This window comes from Aptenodytes patagonicus, chromosome 1 (genome assembly GCF_965638725.1).
Source record: "Aptenodytes patagonicus chromosome 1, bAptPat1.pri.cur, whole genome shotgun sequence".
NCBI classification, from domain to species: Eukaryota; Metazoa; Chordata; class Aves; order Sphenisciformes; family Spheniscidae; genus Aptenodytes; species Aptenodytes patagonicus.
The window spans coordinates 138,955,936-138,980,044 of NC_134949.1; the positions used below are offsets into that span (position 1 = coordinate 138,955,936).

The 24,109-nt window shown below is 37.3% G+C and overlaps 1 protein-coding gene across 3 annotated transcripts in view; it reads left to right on the plus strand.

The window, feature by feature from the left end:
- Positions 1 to 23,196, plus strand: part of BCLAF3 (BCLAF1 and THRAP3 family member 3) — a 35,687-nt gene extending 12,491 nt beyond the window's left edge. For 2 of the 3 annotated variants that reach the window (XR_012996873.1, XR_012996877.1), the window contains exons 5-13: positions 1,968 to 2,146; positions 2,793 to 2,907; positions 3,105 to 3,168; positions 4,021 to 4,139; positions 6,040 to 6,154; positions 11,843 to 11,938; positions 16,603 to 16,758; positions 18,505 to 19,397; positions 20,592 to 23,196. Coding sequence is in view for 1 of the 3 variants with exons in the window: in XM_076356584.1 (XP_076212699.1) it covers positions 1,968 to 2,146; positions 2,793 to 2,907; positions 3,105 to 3,168; positions 4,021 to 4,139; positions 6,040 to 6,154; positions 11,843 to 11,938; positions 16,603 to 16,758; positions 18,505 to 18,534 (874 nt within the window). In the remaining 2 variants the exon portion in view is untranslated. Of the gene's footprint in view, positions 1 to 1,967; positions 2,147 to 2,792; positions 2,908 to 3,104; positions 3,169 to 4,020; positions 4,140 to 6,039; positions 6,155 to 11,842; positions 11,939 to 16,602; positions 16,759 to 18,504; positions 19,704 to 20,591 lie in introns of those variants that run through there. The other variant, XM_076356584.1, reaches the window with a different exon arrangement.
- Positions 23,197 to 24,109: the final 913 nt, after the last annotated feature.

Here is a 24,109-nt window from a genome sequence, read left to right on the forward strand (position 1 = left end):
AAAAGCAGAAAAGCCTAGTCCTGTACTTTCTTTTGAAATATGATGGCATTTTTCTGACTGAGTCATCCCTCATTTCTTCTAAAAATCAGATAACCTTTAAATTATATAAATCTCAGGCACACGTTCAGATGTTCAATATCTCAAGTTCAATAAAGCTGTCGAAAAATTAGAGATCCCTGGATTATGTTATTCATTGTTGTAACAAATGAAGTGTCAATCTGTTGAGGCATCAGAACTGAAAAGCAGTAGAGTCTGCTTCTGTCTATCTTCTGTGTAATGCTTGTGGTTGCCTTTAGCATTCCCAGTGTCTGCTGAATTGGAAAAAAGTGGTAATATTATGAAAATCTAGATGATGGATACATGGTAGAGAGTAAGCAGCTTGGTTTGTGTAGATTTTTGCAGGCTTTCTGGTTTGTTGGCTTGCTGTTGCAGGCAAGAATGTCATATAATGGCAGTAATCCCTTTTGGAAGGGATTACCTTCCCTTCCAAAATGATCAGCCTTCATTTTAAAGGTATTTTGCCTCTTGTCCCAAATAAAACATCTATATCAATTTTCTTCCCTTTCCAATATTTCAGAAACACGTAATACAATGGAGAGTTACAAAGACAAGGTATTGTCTGCACATAAGGGGCTAACATTAAAGACTGAGGAAAGGGCAGTGGAGTAATCCCCCCTGCCCCGGCTAGGACAAGCATGTAACTTCCTGAATGATAATGTAAGGAAAATAATTATTATTGGGTTTTGTTGCAATCCCACAGAATGATTCCTGTATCTAGTAGCCTCTTGCTGCTGTTTTTGAAAGTCATGCACAATGGACATGGTAATTATTTGCAGACTGAAGAAACTACTACATGGATTACAGCTAATTTCATGTGTGGAAGGCTTGCTTCCACAGCCAAAAGTGCTAAATATTTTATTTTTTTAAAGATGAGAACACTAATTTTGCAGAAGCTGATGACTGGGAATATTCATGCTGCCTACTTTAGGCATTTAACAAACACCTGACTTGAAATGACTCTGCTGAGAAGAATACTTTCTTTATAAACCTGGGGAGCAGGTAGATAATTCAAATCATCTACAGTTGAGATTGTTTGGATTCCCTCTTGCATGCATTTATTTCCAGCTTACTGGGGGCAAATAGATGACTTCTGGCACCTACTAGAGGCTAATTCTGATACAGTTTTTGTATGAAATTATAGTTTTGTATGCTTCAAATACAGGATGGGCAGGCAGATAATTACTTTGCAGAATGCACAGTAAACAGAGGCTTTATCCTAAAAGCTTTTACATGGGCTGTTTGAGTCCTCTATTTATCTTTCTGAAGGACAAGCATTTTCCTTGCAACAAGAACAGCAGGATTTTTGAAGTGTTACCTTCCTTGTCAAAATAAGTCTTAAGCAGCAATGCAGCCATTTGGGGCGTAAACTTACTTAGAATGAATAAAATTTGACAGAAGGATGCTAAACACGTTCTTAAGTTCACACACTGCCACTGGAAAGCTGTTTCACTAGGCTCAAGTGATGATTCAGTTCCCAAAGATGCCATGGAATTTTTTACATCTCTGAACTGTTCTTGAAAATTGTCTGGTTGTTCCTTGTAAACAAAGACACATGCATAATTGCATTCCAGAATTATACTAAAGTAGTATATCAGGATTTTTGTTTGCCTGTTTTATTTGATAATCTAGATGAATTAAGTTTTAAAATTCACAAATTTTGTATTACATACTTCACTGAAACAAGGATTCCTGAGAATGTAGTCATATCTTTTTGTATTTTATTATAGCTTTTCTTCCTTATGGCCTTAGGAGTTTTTTAATTAAAAGGAACAAAACGAGATTTCTGTTTCATCACATTTATTCCTAAAATGAACTTCTTAATTTATTGTTTTGTTCTGCTCATCTATTTGAAGTTTTCAGATATAGTGAATTCTTTTAAAGTGAATTTCTGCAAATTTTTATTCTAGGACTGCTTCTAGTCATACTACAGAGCGACAGATGTCACATGATCTGGTTGCTGTTGGCAGGAAAAATGAAAATTTTCATCCGGTGTTTGAGCACATGGAATCTGTAACACAAAATGTTGAAAACGACCCATCAAGAGAATTTACTCAGGAAATAATCACAATTATCCATCAAGTTAAAGGTGGCTGTAATATTTAGGGTATATGTATGTGTTTATGTATTTATAATTATTAAAAACAAATCTAATGAATTAGATATGCTCAGGTGTTTGCCTTTTGGCTTCATTCTGTATTGTTTAAGGAAAATGTAGGTTGAGGATTTAAGAGTAGTTGGGTGGAGAATGATTGTAAGAAGGTCTCAGTCCGTAATAGAGGCATTATTGTGGAGCGTTAAGGTCGAAAGGATTTTATAGTTAAGACTAACCTGCTTGTTTAGGAACAAGAAAAGAGAAAAGGAGCTTTGCTGTAGTCGCAACTTCCTAGTTACGTACACTTCCTTTTACTTTTCAGATTAGTGTTTAGACTGCTGCATCATGTTTGGTGATGAACTTTATTTATAGATTCTAGTCATTTGAGTACTACCATGATAGAGCTGACAAATAGTTAACTTTCTGTTCAGCTTAATCTTCTTATTTAAGAAGGGTGTCTAAGTTGAGCTGGCCTAATCTGTCATTTGTGAATGTTAAACTGCAAGTGGAAATAGTTTGAAATTTAATCTCGGAAGTTGTCTTGGTGTCCTTAAGAGTTAAACTTTTAAAAGATACAATTTCCCACTGTGCATTTCAAATACTACAAATAAACATTCTTGTATTTAATATCTTTTCATAGCAAATTATTTTACATCTTCTGACATAACTCTACATGAACGGTTCTCAAAAATTCAGGATAAACCAGTTGCAAATATGAATGAAGTTAAAATACGTTTGGATCCAGAAATTCACAGGTAATTGATGTGCCTTTTGCCTTAATTTATTTGCATTAAGGTTGTTAATCTTCAGGAGACTTTACACAATGTAAAGTGTTTCTTCACTGACTCTAAACTACCTGCCCATGGTCTGTAAAGAATTCTGTAGTTGGTCAATAATGCTTTGCTATTTATAGTGATGGTGCTTGTTTTCATGTAATATTTTTGTGTTCCAGGAGGATTGACATGTCTCTAGCAGAACTTCAGAACAAACGAACCATGCCATCTGAATCTCCCCAGGTATCTTGATTACTTAACTTTTTTGGCAAACGGTAAGTTCAAATGATATAGATGTAAACAACATTTTCCCCTTGCTATTGTTAAGACACTCTTACATGCTTTGAAAGACTATCAGTAGTTCTGATTATTTTGAAAGAAATGCACGCTTGAACATATTTACAGATACCACAATGGTGCAAGTAGGCTGTGTTCACTGACGAGTAAAATGCAGGTGCGTTCTCCAGAGTAGCTGGAGTGTGGTTATTCCTGCTGCTTGAACTCCTGTCTGTTTTTAAATAGTGTAAATACTAAGTAGGTGACTGACATGTGGCTCTTGCTTTCCCCCTGAGATTAGAAAAAGCCTTAATGTTTCTTCTACGCTAATGTTAGAATGGCCCGACATCCACATAATTCCTCAGAATGCTATTTTATCCCATGCTTTCATCCAGGGACATAAGATTTTTCTGTCTTCCCCTTTCAAGCTATGCTTACTGTGATTTAGTTACCATTTTTTTCTATAGTACAGGTATGTGGAGATTCAACTTAAGAAGTTCTACTATTCTTAATTAAGATTTACTGAAATTTATGTGAATGTTTTTGCCTTGGCAACTCCATGCAGAATTCCAGTGCTCTGTTCACTGTTGTTTGGAAACTTGTAAAAAGGCAGATGGTTCAAGAAAGGGTGATTGTTTAGGACTACTTCTGTTATTGTTTTGGACTTTGGATCCTTGGGTTGATGTGAATCCGTCCTACGTGCAGTCAGTTGAACTACATTAACAAGACTATATACAGGATGCAACCCCTAAAGGACAGAATCACATCAGTGTTTAGTTATTAGTAGCTAACTTGACTTTAACCCTTCCTCTTAACTAGAACATTATAAGAGTGTTAGAAGATCCAAATGATCTACGGCATGATATAGAAAGGAGAAGAAAAGAGAGATTGAAGAATGAAGATGAGAGAGTGTTTCATGTAGATGGTGTAACTCCAAGGTAATTAGCAAATAACAATCTTGTTAGCCCAAGCTTGTAGTTCTCTTACACATTCATTTTTTTTTTGACTCTTCCGCAGTTACGTTCACACTTGTTGTGATTCTTTTCCATAGTTTGTCCTTGTAAGTTTGACTCGGACTGAAATTCAACTGACATACATTGCAACCTACTCTGTAATGGAGGGTTACCTTGAAAGAGGTTAAGCTGCAGTGGGAAAAAATGAAAAGCAAGCTCAAGCTGTAGCACTGAATGGCAAGAGGGGAAGAAATGAGTTTAAAGATGCTTAACTATTTTTAAACTCCTTGATGTGCCACATAACATTCTCTTGGTATTTTGTAGTTTCATAAAAGCATTCTAGGATGAATACATTGTTGTGTTGCCCTGGTTGTTTTGTAATGTCATGTGGAATATCAACAAAGTACTGGAATTTTTCTGATTCTTGGAGAATTTTATGAAGAAAAGCTAGATTTTTGGAATAGCTTTTTACTGCTATGAATTCCTCCCAACAGGTTTGTTAAGGGTGTTTGCCTCAAAGGTGTTTGCTAACCTCAGTCATCCTGTTTCACTTTTGATGTTGGGAGGTTGGCTGATTACAGAGAGATGACTTGACTTACTTGTGTTAGAAGAAAAGTTGGTTAAAGAATTGCCAGAGTCTAATGAAATGTTTCTACGCTGTAGTCATGACTTGCAGATCGCTCTTAATATGCTGCTGTTTGTTCATTTTAAATGCAGTCTATAATGGCAAATGGTGGCAATACGCATATTTGGGAAAACTGACTTGTGAAGCTGCAGAAGAAATATTTCTTGTATTTGAGATTCTTTGAACAAAAAGTAAAAGTTACCAAGTGGCAGGGGGTGGGGGTGGAAATTGGACTGTTGCATATAGCCTTTTATGTACCTGGGGCTATGTCTTTAGTGTATGTTTGGCCTGATTATCTGGTAAGGCTTTTTTTTTTGCCACTTCCAGAGTTACTGTCTTGCTTACCTTCTTACCTTTTGTGTATGCCACTCAAAGCAGGAAGCACAAGTTTCTCTAGTAAGCATGACTGTCCTGGAGTTCGACGTGAGGAGGGGTTATGCTGTCAGAGTAATGTGGACAATGTAATGCGGGCTGAGGGCAGTACTGGTATGAACGATGGGCAGAATTTTCCTGAGATCGGGGGGTTTTAATAGCTCACACGTGAGATACTGGCAATGCCTATGAGCTAGTCCAGTGTGCCTCTGTTTTTGCCTCAGTAATTTATTTTGCAGCTATGAAAAGTGTTTCTGTATGTTTCGTGAACTATGAATTTTGACTTCTGGTGGTTACTTTTCATGGTATATGTTTTATTTAGAGGTTTATGGACACATCTGTATTAGCAGTGTGCTCGGTTAAAAAAAAAAAAAGCAAGCAAAAGCCCAAAGCCAGAACACCCTGCTTGCTGAGAACGAAACTGGAGCATTAGCTATTTATCTGAGCTTCTGTCGGATTTGGGATTTCATAAAATGGAAAGTTCTGTACAACTTTAAAGATAGTACAGTGTAGAACTGCTGAAATGCAGAAAGCATTTCAACCAGTGGAGGGCAGCAATGACCAGCCATGCAGGCCTAGCGGGGTGAGCCAGGGAAACCTGATTTGCATAGCAAGGATTTCAGGAAGGCAGAGTATCTCTTAATTTGTCATGGCATAAGAGAATACAGTTTACTATATAATTCTGTGCAACTTGGGCTTGAGTTTAGTCAGAGGACTAGTAATTTGTTGAATGTCCTAGAAAAAAATTACTTTAAAACTGTCACTTTGCACTTCTAAGTGATACAGATGCTAGACTAAGGTCATTTAAAATACAGGGGGTTTGATATGCTATGGCTTTAGATTTTAATTGTTCTCTCTCTCTCTCTCTCTCTCTCACATACACATCAGGAACCAGCAAAGCTGCAGTCTTTCAAAATTACAAAACTCTCAAATTGATGGCTTCCAAAAGCCTATGAGGTTCATTAAGCCACCTTTCAGGAAATTTATTGGGAAACCTCACCTGGTAAGCCTAAATGTTGAATTAGTAGCTTCTGCATTGTTGTTCTTACAATTCATTTTATGCTGCGTTGTCTATGCTGATGTAAATTTAACAATCTGTGATGTCTTGCCCTTTTAAATTTCAAGTGAGGCTTTATTATCTTCAGACTTTGCTCAACAATAAAACTGCTCGTAACTTCACAGTTCTAGTGCTGTACTTCCTCAGATATTTGTTGAAGCATAGATTAATACACGTGAGCTAAAACAGCTTTTATGGCCAAATGCTGATACAACAAAAATAATTCTTTTGCTATTGCATGCCTGTGCAGTACTCCATAACAACTTTGCTACTATTTTTTTATAACCTAGCAGCAAGTGGGCCGGAGATCTGTTGTTTCAGAAAGCTAGTTTAGATCGGTATGTTGGGTGAAATCAAAACACTTTTTCAGCTAGTCCGGAAATAAGGTGGTCAACTTTAGATCTCTTATTGAATAGCAGGAACAGGTCAAACTAAACTGTTGAACTAAATTTTAGGTTCAAAATTACTTACTGAAATTATTTAAGGGGCTTTATGAAATAAAAACTCATACTGCTTGTAGCTTTGTAAAAGAAATTTGTACGTAATACTACATTTCTTCCACTTAATGATGTACTACCTAAGCTATAAATTAGAAGGCCTTGTTATTGAGCAGAAACCTGAGGTAATGTGGAAGAGTTTGAGGAAAAAGAATACTCTTCTGCATTCTAGTTGTCAGCGGTTGGAAGGGAGCATCTGAATCTTGTTTAGGTGGCATTGTTACTAAAACAGTGTTTCTCCCCATTATGATAAAAGTTCTGGGAAGCTCTTAATTTAAAAACAAATAAAACTGAGGAACAAATCACAGAAATAATTAGAAATGTCTGAAATAATGTTCCTGAGGATGGAATATTACACAGTGGAATAGCTTATCTGTGTTGGTATTGCTTTTATCAAAGATAGTTTGGGCACTTATTCTTTTTTAGGCTATCTTTCTGTGATGTCCTTTAATACTGAAATGGGGAAGACAGTTATATTAGGTTCAGTAGAAATAAATTTGTCTCTTCTGGAAAATTCCTTCTAAATAAATGTAGTCTTATTTCCAAGTGCTTGTGCTTGTTTAACTTGGGGAACTGGTGAGACCAGAAAAGCTTTATTAATGTGTGCAGTATAATTCTAAAACATCTTTTTTTTTTTTTTTTTTCCTTCTTCCTGGTGGGTGCAAAATAAGGAGGAGTCTAATGTAAGTTGTCATTCTTTATATGTTGTAATTAATACCCTAGGGACAGGGTTCCAAAAGACCATGAAACTTTTGAGGTCCACCAAAAGTAGCTTTTATTTAGTCAAAGTTCTGACCATCACTGAAATGTAGCTGCCTTGCAGATATAACAGTGCGTCTTTCAGTGTAAAAGAACACAAGTTTTTAATGGTAAAAAATATTACTTACTCAAGACTAAAATTGAAGTCCCCAAAAACAAGTAGTAATTGCTCATTAAATAATATAGTAATTGCAAATAAAAAGGGAGTTAGTCTGAAATAGAAACTGAGTTACTCTTAGATGTGCTGAAGACTCAGGAAGACTGCATTTTGATATCTAAAAGCGAATTGCAAACATGCAGTTTTTAAAGCCCTGCACTGCAGTGAGATGTTATCCATTCAGAACAACAGTAGCTATGGAAGCACGAGTATTACAAATGCAAGGCATCCTAAAGAAGGAATGACTCTTCATGAAGTCAGCCATGCAGAAGCTGGTTTGCAGACAAGTGGGAAGATAAAATACTTTAGTTTGCCATCCACATTTGTCAGTAAAAATAGAATTAATCAGTGCTCACCAACTGGCTTGGAGGGCTTACAGACATTTTGCAAATGTGTCCACAATACATTAATTGGCACTTTTTAATTGCATCTCCTCTTCTGGTTTTGTGTTTCTGTTCTTGCCTTTTGATTCTTATTCTGCTCCCCTTGTCTGTTTTCCTGTTTATCTAGTATGTCTAATGCTCAATATGTAAAGTAATGCAGAAAGAGGGTAATCTTTTTCCTGGGCAGAGCAGATCACTAATACAGCTAACTCCTGTCTGAGGCAGTACAAATAATTCAGCTGAATAAGCTAGCTCCAGTAGTGCGGCATTTCCCGTGACATCTAGACATGTTGTGTGAGAATGTATGGTGCTCAGAATGGCTTTCCTTGAAGGAATTCTTCAGGACTGGGTGCGACTGGAGAAGAGCTTATCCTGGTGGGCAGTAGCTCAAGCTTGATCTCCATGTGTGTAAGCTGCTAGCACTGCTTTAGTATTTGTTGTGGGAGTTAAGTGGAGTGGCATCCAAGCAGCCAACTGTAATTTCAGCCACGTGTATCATTTCTGTGATGAGTAGGTTTTCTGTAATAAATTCAGAGCTGCGTGACTGTACTCACTACTACTTTGGAAGTGTAACATTAGTTGAGTTGAAAGCAGCCTTAGAAAAACAAAAATGAATGACGGTAAAGGCCATTTGTAGCTGCTTTCTGCAAGAGGACAAATGTTTGGAATTTGCCATTCAGAGTCTTGCATCAGAATGGTATGGTTCAGGTGTGAACACTGCTGGGCACCTTGAAAAGCGTAAGAACCACGACTAAAGGGCAGTGTTCAGAGAACAACTTAAGAAGTGGTTTGATGGATCACCAGAACATTGACCCTGGGTCCACTGTACCTTTTTAAATAGAAAACATCCTAAAATGAAGGATATATTACTGGGGTACAGCAATACATGGAAAAACTGAGGAAGAGTTTGAAACATAAGCAAGAGCTAAGGTAATAGTTGTTGAATAAGAAAGTAACTTTTTGTGGTTTTGCTCCATCTTACAGATTCTTAGGTAGATACTGGTTCAGTTGGTTTCACAGTCCAAGCAGAGCTCTCCAGTTCTTGTGGGAAACTGTTTTAGGCTGCAGAAGAGATGTAGCAATAGCACATTGTATCAGCAAAATTGTAAAGGTGTGGGAAAATGCATGAAAAAGTCCGCAATAGACATCTCTTACCACTTTTGTTGAGGAGAGTTCCACCTGTAATCTTAAAAGCAAACCCTTGGAAATCCAAAACAAAAACTGTAACCTTCAACACTCGTCTCAGGTTTGTTTGCTCTTTTCTACAGGTAAATATTGAGAGAAAAGTACATCAGAGTGCCAGGTTTCAAATGACAAGCATAACAGTGCCAAAGCTCAGAAAATATGGCAAAAATGACTTTAAAAAAGAGTATTTGACAGGAAAACCACTGCAGCACCTTAAATTATAACACAGGATTTAAAAAAATTGATGTATTGGATAAATATTTGCACGTTTTCATCTTTGTTAGTAAAATTTCATTGTGGTTTTTATCACTATTGCTTGAGGAGCTGTGTGTGGCAGCATTGGTAAAAGATGGATGCTTGAAAACTGAAAGCCTGATCAGTAGATCATATTTGATGCTAGGATGTTGCCTAATGTGAAAACAGATAATGTGTTGTCATATTAAAATGTCCTTACAGTAAACTATCAAAATGTGATATTAACACCACTTTTTGCTCTCTTGTTACATGGACGGTATTAGTCATTTGGGTTAAAATTAAACATGGAAATGGTATTGACTTGGTTGGCCTACTTTTGGTATCCCATGGTCAACCAATGTGAACTTTTCAGTGCAAGGTATGAGCAAGCTTTACAGCAGGCCAGTGAAGGGGAGTGTTTCTTGTGTTAATATTCAATAATTGGGGGTTGAGTTTAAACTTGAGAAGAACTTGTGCCTTGAAAGGTGCAAATGTCTATCTAGCCTTGATTGTAAGAAATGTCCACCTAGCCTTGTACCCTATTGACAAAAAGAGGACAGCTAAAGAGTAGAAGATCAGAACAAGTATCTAGTTGTACTTACCCATTTTTTTTTTTTTTCATTTAAAACCTACGGTTTAGGAAGTTCCTGAAGAGTAGATTGCTGTGTCTTTGCATTAAGTAGTTCTAATGTTTTTGTTTCCATGAATGTACTTGAATCTTGAGGGAGGTGGGGATGTGGAAGGGTGTATCCACAGTTAGTTGAGACAAGCTTTCTTTTAATTCCCAAAGGCTTATTTTTAACTATAACAGGAAATTTTCTTGAATTTTTTCATCTTGCTGAATTCTCAGCTTTAAGGAGGAGTGTACTTCAACAGGGAGCTTCCTGATTTAATTGTGTGTTGTATGGAGAAAGTTGATTTGATTTCATGGAGTATCTTCATATTCTTAGAATAAGAAGGGGGCTGGGAAGTTCCTGACATGCTTTTTCCTCTGTGTATTTAATTTTCCATACCTTTTTTTCTTGGAAAAGCCATTTTGACTACTTTGATATCCCTTCATAAAGTCTTTCTTCCTCTCTTTTTGTTCTCTGCTGAATCCCCTTTTGTCAAGGCATTTTAAGAAGCTAAATAGTTGACTTGTAGGCAGTAATATATTCTCAAAAAAAAAAAAGCTAGCTTAAATCCCAGTTAAAAGCTAACCAGGATTCTAACACTGTTCTGTTGCGTTGATAGCACTGCCACCCCCGCCCCCAGCCCCCAATTAGTAACAGTGTTAGAAAACATATCCTAAAGTGTTTCTGCCACTGGAAAGGTTTGGTACTTTGTTAGAGAACAGAAATTCTGTAAACAGCAAAACATACATTTGCATTTATCATTAGATATTAGTGTATATGAAATATTTCATGAGAGTTCTCTTCTTAGGCTCTTTTTAAAATGTATTTGAAGCTTTTAAAATTTTATTTGAAAAAACAGAGTTCAACAGCATTGGAATGCTTTTGTGCTTATTCAAGAATGGGCCATAAAAAAAAATTAATTTGATTGTTAAGAGTTCATTAGCAAGTCCATTCTGTCTGGATTAGGTGACTTTAACATAGTATATGCCAGTATGTAATGCTTCTGTAAATATTTATAATCGTATGCAATGATGGAATAGTGATATTTTAGCTGTGTGCATCCTCTTGAGGTAGCTGTCATGGGAAAAATTGGAAAAGGGCTAAAATACACAGGTAGGACAGTGGCTGGAGGGAGTACTCTGTTCTAGGCAGCCATGGCTGTTTGCAGCTGTTCAGTGTGTTGACACAACAATTTCAGTACCACTTGTCTGTGTGACTTGCTTTTGAAATCATGTGTGTTTCTGTGGCAGGCAAGTAATTTTCAAAATGCTCTCCTGTAATAGAGAGTTAAAGTAGAATCTTCTAAAGACCAACATAACATGCTACACATTGATTGTCTGGTTGCTGTGGTGCTGTGTATAGTAACAGTGCATGTGTCTGCTCTAAAATATGCTAACCTATGATGACCATATGCTAACCAGGGATGTCCAGAGTACTAATCTTGTTGCCCTTATTCCTGACTCAAGGGATGACTGCTATGGCAACCTGTCTGCTACACTTGCTGCATGCAAATTGACGCATCTGTTCTGGGGGGGCAGGGGTGGAGAACCTTAATTGGGTTGTTACCTGCTTAGATTTCTCCAAGAGGATGACATTCCAGTAGGATGGTGGGCTCTGCCATCACTTCAGCCAGCCTGGACTCCAGGCCCTGTGCTCCTGCTACTTTGGTTCCTTCAAACAGTGTCGTTGTGTCAAATGCTACAAGATTGAAAGAGTTGCAATATTTGTTAGTATAACCTGGAAACCTTGAATGTTTTCTTGAATAATTTAGTAACGTTAAGCTAATAACTCTCTTTTCCTACTAGAATTCTTACTATTCTTCAAAACCAAGTGACACTTACCCTCACAGACGCATTAGAGGACACCTTGAAAATGCAGGACCCATCAGAAGACACTTTAAGGTACAGATCAGCTTTTGTCAGATGTATGTTACGTAAAATAGTGATTTGATCCTGTTGAGTTCAGTAACAGGAGACACGTTTTTGAAGGTATTAAATGCCATGAAAAATAGTGTCATCATAGCCTAACTGTTCCCATTGAAATAATGGGAGGCTTAGCTTTTAGTAGGTAAGAGGGCTGGCAATGGATTGAGCAGAGTTGTCCAGAGTTGTCCAGTATTGTATCTGTGCAGTTGAAATAAGCTAACTGCAAAGTTGAGAATGAGAATTGCAGAGATTAGACAATGACTAGAAAGCTCATCTATCCAAAAAAATAGCTAGCCAGCTTGCTTTCCTTCACCTGATGTGTGCAGAAGCCTGAACTATTTCCCAATGAGAAATGGGAAATGGGAGACATGAATTGTATTGCTTTCAAAATTGTTACTGTTTTTTTATTAGCCCTTTCATATAGGGATTTCTGGGGAACTGATCTCTTGTGTATACTCTGCATGCTGCTATATATGCATTTAAAAAAAAAAAAATTAAATTGTGAAGCTTTAAAAATTGTGAAGCTTTATTCTCAGGGCCTCAAGGTGGTAAAGGGGTAGGCAACTGTGCTTCTTCCTGGGGTAGTGCAGTGCCTGTCTAATGCCTTCTGATTGTAAAATGTATCATGGGTTCAGCAGAATAACAAAAACCACTTTCTTCCTTTTCTGCTGACAGTGGCATGCTATGCATGGATCCAGTTAGAGCTCTTTAGATTTGATTAATACTTTTCTAATATAGAACAACTTACACTCATTTTCAACCTTAAAATTACCCCTACTCATTTAGCAGGTGTGTTCTCGAGTAAAATAACACACAGAATAGGTAGTCATCTTTCCTGTTTTGTAGATAGTGAAGTTGAACTAAAGTTTTGATGACTAAGTTAAATAGCTGGCATTTTGGATGAAATTTTGAAAGGGGGGGGCAGTGTAAGTGTAGGGTTTTTTTGTTTGTTGTTGTATTTCTTTTTTTCCTCCCCCCTCAGACTAAACATAAGAGAACTGTTGGAGAGCCTGAAAGCCTTTTTATCCCATTTAGGTGTGCTTTGCCAGTCAATCTTAATCAGATAGCTAAGCTAACACTAGCAAAAAATGCTAACTTTATTCTGCTAAAAAAAAATCTTTTTCCAAGCTGAAGTTAACAAGTTTAAAGTGTCAGCCTGATACAACTATTTTAACATGTAAGGACATCATAGCCTCCTAATTGGTATCCCCTCTATTGCCAGCCTATAGGGGATGGAGGGATCTTTAGCACTGGCTGCCATATCATTGAGGCAGTGTTGGTAGTTGATGTGTAAAGAAAATGGAAGGCTGCCTTCATTTACATCAGCCTACAGTTCTGCTGGAGATTATGCAAGCATGAAAGTGTCCACTTAAGTTGTCATCGCACATATATGTGAATATTGCCTGAATATTGCTGTATCCAATGATCTGTCCCATGGTGCTTTAATATTTGTAGGGAAAATAGCATACGCACTTGTATTGCAGTTTGCATATGTGTATAGCACATGTATCATTGCCATGGAAACAGCAGTGCTGATTTGACTTAATTTTACCAACTTTTTTTTACATTTAATTTCCTCCTGTGTAACATAGAGGGTTTTTCCTTCCCATGCTGCTGCTGAAACCTACTTAGAAAGGCAATTTGACTATCTTCTACACTCAGGAGGCTTTCTTGGCTGATTATTTAAAAAAAACAAACATACAAACAAACAAACCCCACCAAAAAAACCACACACACAATCCCATTCCCTGCTGTTGTGTCTGCTGCCCCCCCCGCCCCCCCCCCCCCCAAAAAAAAGAAACCAAACCCCACCACATTTCTTTTTGGTATATAAAATGGGGCCATTTTAACTTAAGCAAAAAAGTGGGTTTACTTAGAATGTTTAAAAAAAAAAACCCCAAACACAACATCATATGGTCTTGCAGTATCTTAAACTTTTTGGAAAAATATATTTTAGAACAGCAGTTTTATAAAGGATCTGGAGAAATCTTATAAAATTTAAAAAGTCTTTTTTGTAATGACACTTTGCAATGAATCAGTAAGCCAACCTTTAAGTGGGTACATGCATGGTAATCTTTAGTTCTGAACTTCATTCACTGTGTAACACAGTTCAGTGTATTAATGGCTGTGGTGGGTTCACCCCAGCCAGTAGCTAAGCACCAGACAGCTGCTTGCCCGCTCTCCCCTCGGCTCCCCTCCTCCCTCAGCTGGATGGGAGAGAGAATACAGAGAGCAAAAGTGAGAAAACTCATGGGTTGAGATGAAGACACTTTAAGAAGTGAAGGAAAGAGGAAGGAAAAAAGCGATGCAAAGGCAGTCAGTCACCACCTCCCACAAGCTGACTGATGCCGGTCCCCAAGCAACGGCTACCTGCTCCAAAACCCTCTCCCCTCAGTTTGCATTGCTGAGCAGGAGGTTATATGGCACGGAATATCCCTTTGCTCAGGTTGGGTCAGCTGTCCCGGCCGTGTCCCCTCCCAGCTTCTTGCCCACCCCCGGCCTACTTACTGGGGGGCAGAGCCGGGAAAAAGAGAAAAGAGAAAGCCTTGGCGCTGTGCAGGTGCTGCTCAGCAATAGCAAAAAACCACTGGTGTGTTACCAGTGCTGTTTTAGTCACAAATCCAAAATATCGCACCATGCGGACTGCTGTGAAGAAAATTAACTCCATCCCAGCCAGACCCAGTGCAAGGGTATATATTTGCCCATACAGACTTATTTCAGAGCCTGAGGCCATTGGTTCATAGGCATTGTCATTAGCATTATTTATAAAATAGTCTTAATGTAAAACTAGATGTCAACTTAGCAGATTTTTTTTCTTACTTTAGCCCAGAAGTCAATGATGTTTTCCACACACCTTAGACTACCTCATTTTGCTCTAAGCTATGTGTGACTGCAGTGCCTACATACTAAATGTCTATATGATCTGTTAACTCTATCTACAGCTGATTCTGTTCTACATTAATAATACCGCTATTCCCCTCCCTCCCCACTTACGTAACAGGTAGATACTTGAGTTGAAACTTTTAAACTGTGTGTAATCTCATTTTCAGTATCTTGTACCTTTTTCTCCTCTCTTACTCGGTCTGCCCCTTTGCTTGTTGTCATACCAGTGCAGTGGCAGACCACTAAGGCCTCCTTTCTAGCCACCTTGTCAAAGCAGAGAACCACAGCAGCTGTGGGGGAAATGGGAGCTTTTAATCTTAACTGTGTTCAGGGGCTTAATCCAGCATTAAAAATACCCTTCAATTTTCCCTATGGTAGGCATATACCTACTTAAAGAGTTTACTTCCACTTAGTTTTATTATGCCTGGACTCTGATACTTTTCAGGAAAGGGGTTAGCATTTAATAGCCTTCCATAAGAGTAACCGTGGGGGACTGATGGGCCAGCTTCTCCTGGCCAGTTATCTCCTACATAGTGGGTGGGTGAAATGATTTGGGAAATAACAAACCTCTGCATTTGCATAAAGGAACCTCTGTTCTGTACAGTCCTTTCTTAGCTGTTCACCAGCCACACAGTGGAAAGTACAGTGGAAAAACTGGTACGAAACTTATTGTTGCAACCTCGGAGCATGTGATTTTTTTTTTTTCTTGAAGTGATCTTTACTCTGTCAAAAGGAGACTGATTTCAGCAGAATAATTGGATCATGCTCAAGAAGGTCTATTTCTGTGATACGTTTTGTTTTCTCTTACCCTTTAAAGGTGTTTGTAAAAGATTATAAGAATTTTATATGGTCAGGATGTTTCCTCTTTTTTTTTTTTTTAGCTGGAAAGCCATTGTTTAAATTTGGGGGAGGGAAAACCTTTAAATTTAAAGGATGAATATATACAGGAATGCTTTCTGTCAGGACCACGTTCGAAAACTTAAAATGGCAGTACTGGAAAACAATGAGAAATAATGATAAATGCTTTTTTTCTTACTCTAAAGATTTTTACTGCCTGTTTGGTTGGAGGTCTGAGTGCTTAGGAATGAAAACCGTTTTATAACTGTAACTGCTGTGGTTGGTGTCGATCTTGCTATAGTCTTTCTGTGTATTTACAATGCCGTTCACCTGTAAGCCTTTTGTTATCTTTGTGGCCTCTGCTCCTGGTCCCACACTAGGTTAGTTTACAGTGTTCCCATCTGGAGGTAACAAAGGCATAGAGCAATGAATGTATGTTCAGACAGTAAGATCTTAAAGCTATAGGAAAAATATATATACTGACTTCTGTTTAGTATGACTTTTTTTAGACTCGCCATGTGTGCCCACTGCAGGCCCGACATCACTGAATTTGTTAGCAACAGGGAGGTGTTGTCTTAAACTTTTTTGTTGATGCTGGTTTACTTTCACTGAAGTTCAAAAAAATGTTAAAATGTTGCACAAGAGACTAAGTTTTTTCTATGAGGAAGATAACTTCAGATGTTCTAAACAGTAAGTACAATACAGCAGTTCTTTGAGCCACATGGTAGCTAGTGGTCTGAGGAGTATTAAATGGGAAATAAAGGAAGAGGCTCTGCACTTGCAAATGCATACTTCTGTCGTTCAGTACTGTAAGTTTTAGATGTGTATAACTGTAAATATAAACTATTGAGTTTTGGTGCCCTCATTTTGCACATTTTTTTTCTCTCTCCCCACCACCCTCCCCCCCCCCCCCGTTACAGAGCAACTTTGCAGATGGCCGTTTGCAATCCCATTATAGATCAGGCTTAGTACAGAAGGGTTTATATATTCAGGCTAAGTACCAGCGGTTACGTTCTGTTGGTGTAAGGGGATTTACCACTAATAAATTCAGAGATGGATTTTTGAGGAAGGAAAAGGTAAGTTGGCTTAATTTATTTTTCACTAAGCCATTCATAAAATATGAATATTCATATGATCTATTCCAATTTTTAAATCCCTGTGGAATAACTTGGGTGGGATTTTCTGGAATATTGGCTCTTCGTACTTTACAGGAAAACTTGATTCTGCGCTCCCGTTTCCTCCATGTTTATTCCCTTGAAACTTGCTGAAACTTGCTTTGGGTAATTGCAAATCAGAGGTGGCCTCTGAGATTCTGCAGTTGCCTCTGTTTCAGTATTCTTTCCTCGAGCTCAGTTGATCTCTCTTCCCATTGTTAGGAAGAGAAATTGGCCCTCTGTAAAAATATTATGTCCTCTTAGGCTACGGTTTTAAATCAACATGAAGGGTATTAATAATGTTTTTGACTAAGTCTGTGGGCCTCTCCTCTTTGTTATGTTACCTTCAATTAATCATGTGCTTTAAAGTACATGCTGGAGTGCTGATCTGAATAAAGCATCCTATACTATATAAAGTCTGTGTAAAATGGTTTGATAAGCTCAAGCTGAAATAATTAGGCACATCTGTTCTATGATACCTTTTGATTTGCAGTGTGTATGGGACAACGATAATCTTGAACTGCAGAAGAACTTTTGAGCCATGTAAAATGTTACAGCTTTTGTGAGGATCAGTAGTTAAAACATTCTAAATCCTTTATTAGAATTGATCAAGTATGATCAAAGTAGTATGAGGTTACTCGTGACACCGGAGAATTGGATTAGACGACCTATGCAGCCCCTTGCAGTTGTGTTCCTGTGTGAATTCTTGTTTGGTTTGTAATTCTGTGTCCACCTAGCTGTAAGTAAATACACTTGCATAAGCATTTGTAGTTGGATTAGAGTTCAGTTCTTAGAGCACAGAAGCATAGGTTCTTAGAGCTGTTTTCAAAAAATCTCCAGTTTACAGCCCAGTGGGGGGAAAAAAGCAAAATGCCAAAAAACCCCACCAAAAACACACACAAAGAAACCCCCACAAAGAAAGCCGAACGCTTTGGACAAGGTAAACGGGTCACTTGTTACTGAAGTATACTGGTGAATGCCTTTTACATTTGCATGGACTCTGAGCAGTATGATCTCTGAAGGCTGAATTGAGTTGGAATTAGTGGAAAATAGATGGAGAAGGATTTTTTCCAAAAATTATGACCTTGTAAAATGGGTGTAGAAGTGCCATAATTTTGTTGTAGTGAGCTTTTCCCCAGTAATTTCCAATGTTCTTCTACAATTGGATATTAGGTTCTTGTCTGGAACCTATAAAGCATGCTTAACACAGTCTGGCTGCTGGAGATTATGATTTGAATTAGAGAAGCATAATAAGATTGGAATATTGATTTTTAGGCCCGATGAAGAACTTGAGTAACTTTGAATTAAAGTAAAATAAATTCTGAAGAATGACACAGCCATTTTCTTAACAGTATACTGATTGCTGGTTGGCTAATTATTAAAAACCAAAACTGTTCCTCAGATTCTAGTGTTTTCCATGTTTTGCCTGTTGTAATGATTAACAAATCTCAAGGACAAGTTTAAACTGGTCTGAACGTCTTTATTTCACCCTTTTGAAATAATTATGCATATGCATCCTTTAAGATACAGTCTACAGTTGTGCTGTTTCAATCCATAATTGAAAGAATCTTGCATGTTACATACTATAATAATACAGTACTTATGAAAGTTGGGAGGCTTTTTTCCACTGTTACGACTTGACAGCAACGATTTTTTTTCTCTCTCTAGGGAAATTTAAATACTGCAGCAGAAACCTGAACTGAGCTGTGATCCTGAAGTTGAAACAGCTAACACAGCAAAGGGAGCATCTGTTCATTTTTTTCACAACTTTGTCAAGACTTAAAATAGGATAAAGGAACTAACCCTGTAACTTTCTTGATTAAAAATAACTTTATTTTTCAGTAGTGGAATGCTGCAGAACTTTTTTACAGTTTTAATAATTGCTTTTAAAGTACAGTATTCCATTGAAACATTGTAGTATGTACCTTTAGTTCCTTTTGCATACCAGTCTCAAGTAAAGAAGTCATTGAAGGGAGTCTTATTTATTGAATACTTTTTCTCGAAGCATGATGTTACAGATGGAACTTGAGTTGTTATACCCAGAGGTTTGTATGTTGAAAGTTTATTGCTTATGTAATAAAAAAAAGGAAAAAAAAGTGCCTGAATTGTTTGGTAATAGCACATTAGCTCAGGATTTTCCAAGTAATGACCTTTTAGGTTGTGCAATAGATCTTACACCTCTGTTCAGTCATTTCCGTAAAACAGTATTTTGTATTACTTTTATTTTAGTTTGATAATATACTTGGGTTTCTGATGTGTATATACATTTGTAAATTGTTAGAAAGTTGGGACAACTTTCAGTATTTGATTAAAATGAATGGTAGCAGGCAGGTATGTAATGTACTGTAGCAGTAGCTTATAACTGCACTGAAAGCATGCTTGGGTTTGTTAGAGGATTAGTTGGTCTGTATTCAAAATTATTCTGTCTCATTATATTTTGGTGTATGACATTCTTGACCGAGCCACATGTTCTCTAATCTTTTTCATCATAAATGATTTGGTGATTTCCTGGATTCTGAAATTGGGGCCTGAAGTATTTAATTACAAGAAAAACAAAAAACGTAAGTTTTTATAAGCATGTCTTCTAACAAAGCTGTTCATAATTGAAACTGCTTTAAATGCAGATAGCTTGTAATTTTGTTCAAAATCCCAGTAATTCCCTGAAGCTTACTGTACTGCAATATTGTTATGCTGTGTGCAAAACTCAAATAGCCAGACATGTTTTATAAGCAGCTCTAAACAATATTATGCTTATCTCCTGTTTATAGCCTTTGCCTTAATATGTAATATACGATAGGGTTGTGTGTATGTATTACAGATTTGTTCGGACTTTTTATTGCCGGTAAATTAAAGATGCATAGCAAGTAGTTTTCAGAGATGTTCTTATTTAAGAAAAAAGCTGTTCACCATATCCATAATATATGCAGGCTATTGTACTTCCATCATTTCCAAGACAGCGTTAGCCATATAGAATGCAGGCTGGTCTCTGTTGTGGATAGTAGATCAGAATTCTAGTATTGGGTAGAGGTGTGTTCAGAGAAAAGGAAATCTGGTTTTTGGGTGGAAAGTCAGGATGTGATTTCTGCATGCTTTTTTGTCATGTTTTTTCCACAATGCCTTCAGTAGAGAGACTATTTGAAAGTGTAGGTATGGCTCAGAACAGCTCAAATAATGTCACTAAAAATCTTCAGTTCATGGGGTGTACTGCTTAGTGTTCATAGGGAATAAGCAGGCAGGAAGTGTGCCACATTCATTCATGTTATGGTCGTTCAACAATAACACTAGATGATTTGTTTCTAAACCACAAGTTTTCAGTTTAAATAACAATCATTAATGATTCATCTAGTTTTTCAGTAACTTTGATGTGCATACACAAAATGGGAAGCGAAAGGAAGGGAATTCCCTGGTCAAATAGAGGCAGGCAACTTTCTGCAGATAAGAAAATGTTACTTACTTACACTGTCAGTGATGAATCTGGCAAAATCATCCTGTGTAGATTTACTGGGAGATGAAAATAAGGAATTGAAACAATGGGTTAAGTGAGTCACCCTAAGCAAGTGTGGAGTAGCTGCAGTTGAGCAGCCTGCTGGCAGGGGAGTGCCCCATGTACCCTGCAGATGAGGGCAGGTTTACCTTCAAGCCGACAAGCTATTCACACTGCTCCTGAATGTGCTAAAGCACTGTAAAACATGTAAGAAGTGAAACCATGTATGATATAGGACAAACTACTGAAGCTATATTGTCTTATTCAACAGGATACTACTGTTTCTGTAAGCTTCCTGCAGTGTTGTTATTAAAGCCTGGAAGAGAACTCGTTGTAGATCAAATGGGAAAAGTGGATACATGAAGAAACTTCTGACATGGCAGTTTTGCTAACACTGTTTGGAAGCAATGCTGAAGTAATCAGACTTCAGTCAGTTAATGCTGCTTTAACCAGGTTTAAAAGTGTGACGGGCTCCTCTGATTTTTGTGCTTTCATGTTTTACCTGTGCATGACTGGGTATCTCCAATTTGTTTTGTACTTTAACAGTTTAGCTTTGGTTTTTATTTCTACAACTGTGAGCCACATATTACAAACAAGGGGGTTTTGGGCATGTCTACTGACTTTGATATTTTTTTATTTTTCCCCTTGCCCATCCTTGATCCCAAAACGAATGTTGTATGGTGAAATGTAGTCATTGTTTCAGTTGCTTTAGCTTTTATTTAAGGTGATACCATTTGCTCAAATCGCATTCTTTACCGATTAACTTTACTTCATTAATTTGGGATTCTGTCATGATAAAACTTCCTATATTTTATAAAGTTCCTACAGAAATCGAATTCTGTGACGGGGTTAGGTGCTAGAGGCATCTACTCTGTGGTGTTATCTGGTGTGAGACATTACTATGTATATTTATCTTTGAATTACAGAGACTTGTGTCTATATACTCATACACAAATGAGCTTATTTATTCTTTCAGCACAGAAAAGTTCTGTTGTATTGGAATATAATGTTTGGCTGAGAACAATGTATTGAAGTTACTGATTGGGTTGTGAAGGCACAAGAAAAGGTGTTAGGTGGAAGAAAGGTCAATTTACTTGAATAACTTGGTGCCTTTCTGTATTGTGACTGCATTGTAGAAAACACCTGTACAAAGACTTAAGTAATATCCTGATTATTGCATTGTTTCTAATGGGAGCGTGGACTGGTAACGGTTGTTAAAATAACCACTTTAAATACGTGTGTAAAGCTCAGCCTCAGAAGGAAAACGGTGTCTGTTGTATTAGTAAAGTCTGTCACTGCATTTGCATTGGAAGGGCAAGTTAAAAATGTGATTGTCTAAGAGCTTTCTAGCTTTCTGTTTTATACTTTGAAAATGTAAATGTGAATTGCCTTTCTTTTGGTTGACTTGATATGACTGTTAAATGCTCATGTCATATTCTCAGTTGTTCACATATGAATTTTTTAATTGCTATCCAAAATGCAATGGGTTTAATATGACTAGTCTTCCTTATTAAGTGTCTGAAATAATAAGTTGTTATGTTAGCATTTATATTGCTGATCCATTTAATCTCTACATAGATTGGTCAGAATCCTCATTTTAAACTTTGTGATGATTGAGTTCACGAGGTTAACAAAATTCTGGGGCTAGTAAGAAGCAACACATTGCAAGGCTTCTACAAGCCTGCCTTAACTCTAATAATCACTTAGATGTTTAAAATCACCTTACCTGATGGATTTAGATGGTCTCGAGACCTGGACATAATTGTCTTAACTCAGGTAACTGATAGCAGAGGATGGGAGTAAATTCAGCTGATTGCCAGTTGCGATAACGGTTTACCTGCTGCCTTCTCTCCCAGGGCCTCAGGGTGAAATGCTGAATTTTCTTTATATGAACTTAGTTGCTTAAAAACCAAGACTACACATTTGTGGCATTAAAAAAGCAGGGTTCTCAAAACTTGCTTGTTATGCATTGGAAAGTAATTTTCTGCCATGTCTTGGATAGTGAGAGTTGCTTGGAGAAGACGATTAAAGGTTATAGCAAAGAGAGACTTGATTTCTCAGTATTCACCTTAGAAGACTGTATATAGAGGGAGATCTCTAACTTCCTTGCTTTCTGAAGGGATCTGTTCCCATGCTGTGTAGAAACACGCCTCTTGCCTTTCTTTAAGCATCTGAACAGCCATCTACAAAGTTCTCTACGGGAGAGCTCTCTAAAAGAAAGACTTCAGACTTGCATCTTCATGAATCTGGGGAAAAAAAAAAAGATGTTTCTGCACATAACTCTGTCCCTTGGTAGACTTCGTTCCATTGCTGCAGGATTTGAAGATAGGAGGTTCTTCAGCCTCCTTACAAAGGAGGAAAAAAAATAAAAGCCATTTCAAGATCCTTGAAAGCCTACTTGTAACACTTGACTCCTTAATAGACCTTAAGGACAGTGATGAACATTTAAGTGTGTTCTGTTTCAAGCTTGGTGAGCGTAAATTTTCAGTGTTAATATCAGAGAAAATGATTGTCATAACACCTGCCCCTTCCTTCTGTGCCTGATGGTTTTTGTTGTTGGAGGGGTTTTTGAGTAGGTATTTAGCCATGTGGTTTAATAGCTCTATGCTGCCTGCCACTTTAATAGTTTTCTTCTGTTCGCTGTTCATTGCTCTGAATTTTGTCTAAGCAGTCTAAATCTCATGTTGTCTCTTTAATATTTCATTTTCTGTAAATAATGTAGTAGGTGGCTTTTATTTTGTGACTGGCTTCTCTTATGTCTTTATTTTTGAGGGAAGAGACAGGGTGGAAACAGTTGTTGTTCGAGTACACTCTTCATGGAATAAAAAAGCCTCATTGTTTTGTTTTAAGAATAGCAGGACTTCCCCCCCCCCCCCCCCCCCAGTTGAATGAGGATGTGGACTAATGTCCACTTCTAAGGAATATATTAATGTTGACCTTATTTATACTGCAGTTTCACAAGGACCATCTAATGTGTGTATGTGCACATGTATGTACACATGCAAACACAACATTAGAAACCTTCTATCCACAGTTACAAATAATTACATTAGAAATGACATTTTTAAACTACTGAAGATGGAGTTAAATGCAAACACATTTTAAGTCTGTAGTCTCTGGAGTTCACAACAGTGCTTTTGACAATGTTATCCCATACCTAAAAGCCTCATTCATAAGTATATATTAAGATGTAGGTATGTTTATATGTATGTTTAACATAGTTTATATAAAATCAATGTAAATTTTGTTTCTACAGACAATAAATGTTTTAACAAAATTTTCACTTAATTCAGTGATTTGATTCAGTAGTTATTAATATCTGGTGTCATTTTTTCAGAGTATTTTACTTGATCTGTGTAGCCATTGAAATTTTTTTATATAACTCTTGCTTCTATAACTTCATTTATTGCTTCTTTTTGAGATTAAAGTCTTGATCCACATTCTAGGCACACCTTTTTGGCTAAAAGAAGCTCCCTTTCCAAAGACACAAAATATGAATCTCCCCTCATAACTAGCACAAAATAGATGGTTTTTAAAGAAAAACTTTGGAAGTAGGTATGTCCATCTCCTCCATGGCGTTCAAAATCCCTAGCATCTCTGCCGAATTCTGATTCTTGCCCTGTAAAGGGTCAGAATGGGGGAAGGCGCACACTTGCTTGGCTAACTTACGAAAGTTTACGTTCAATAAAATAGTGTGCATTTTTAAGAATTCCCTTAATACAGCATCACCAGTGCGAGGTGAGAATAACCATGTTAGTTTAATACTAAGATCCCCTAATAAGGTGGAGT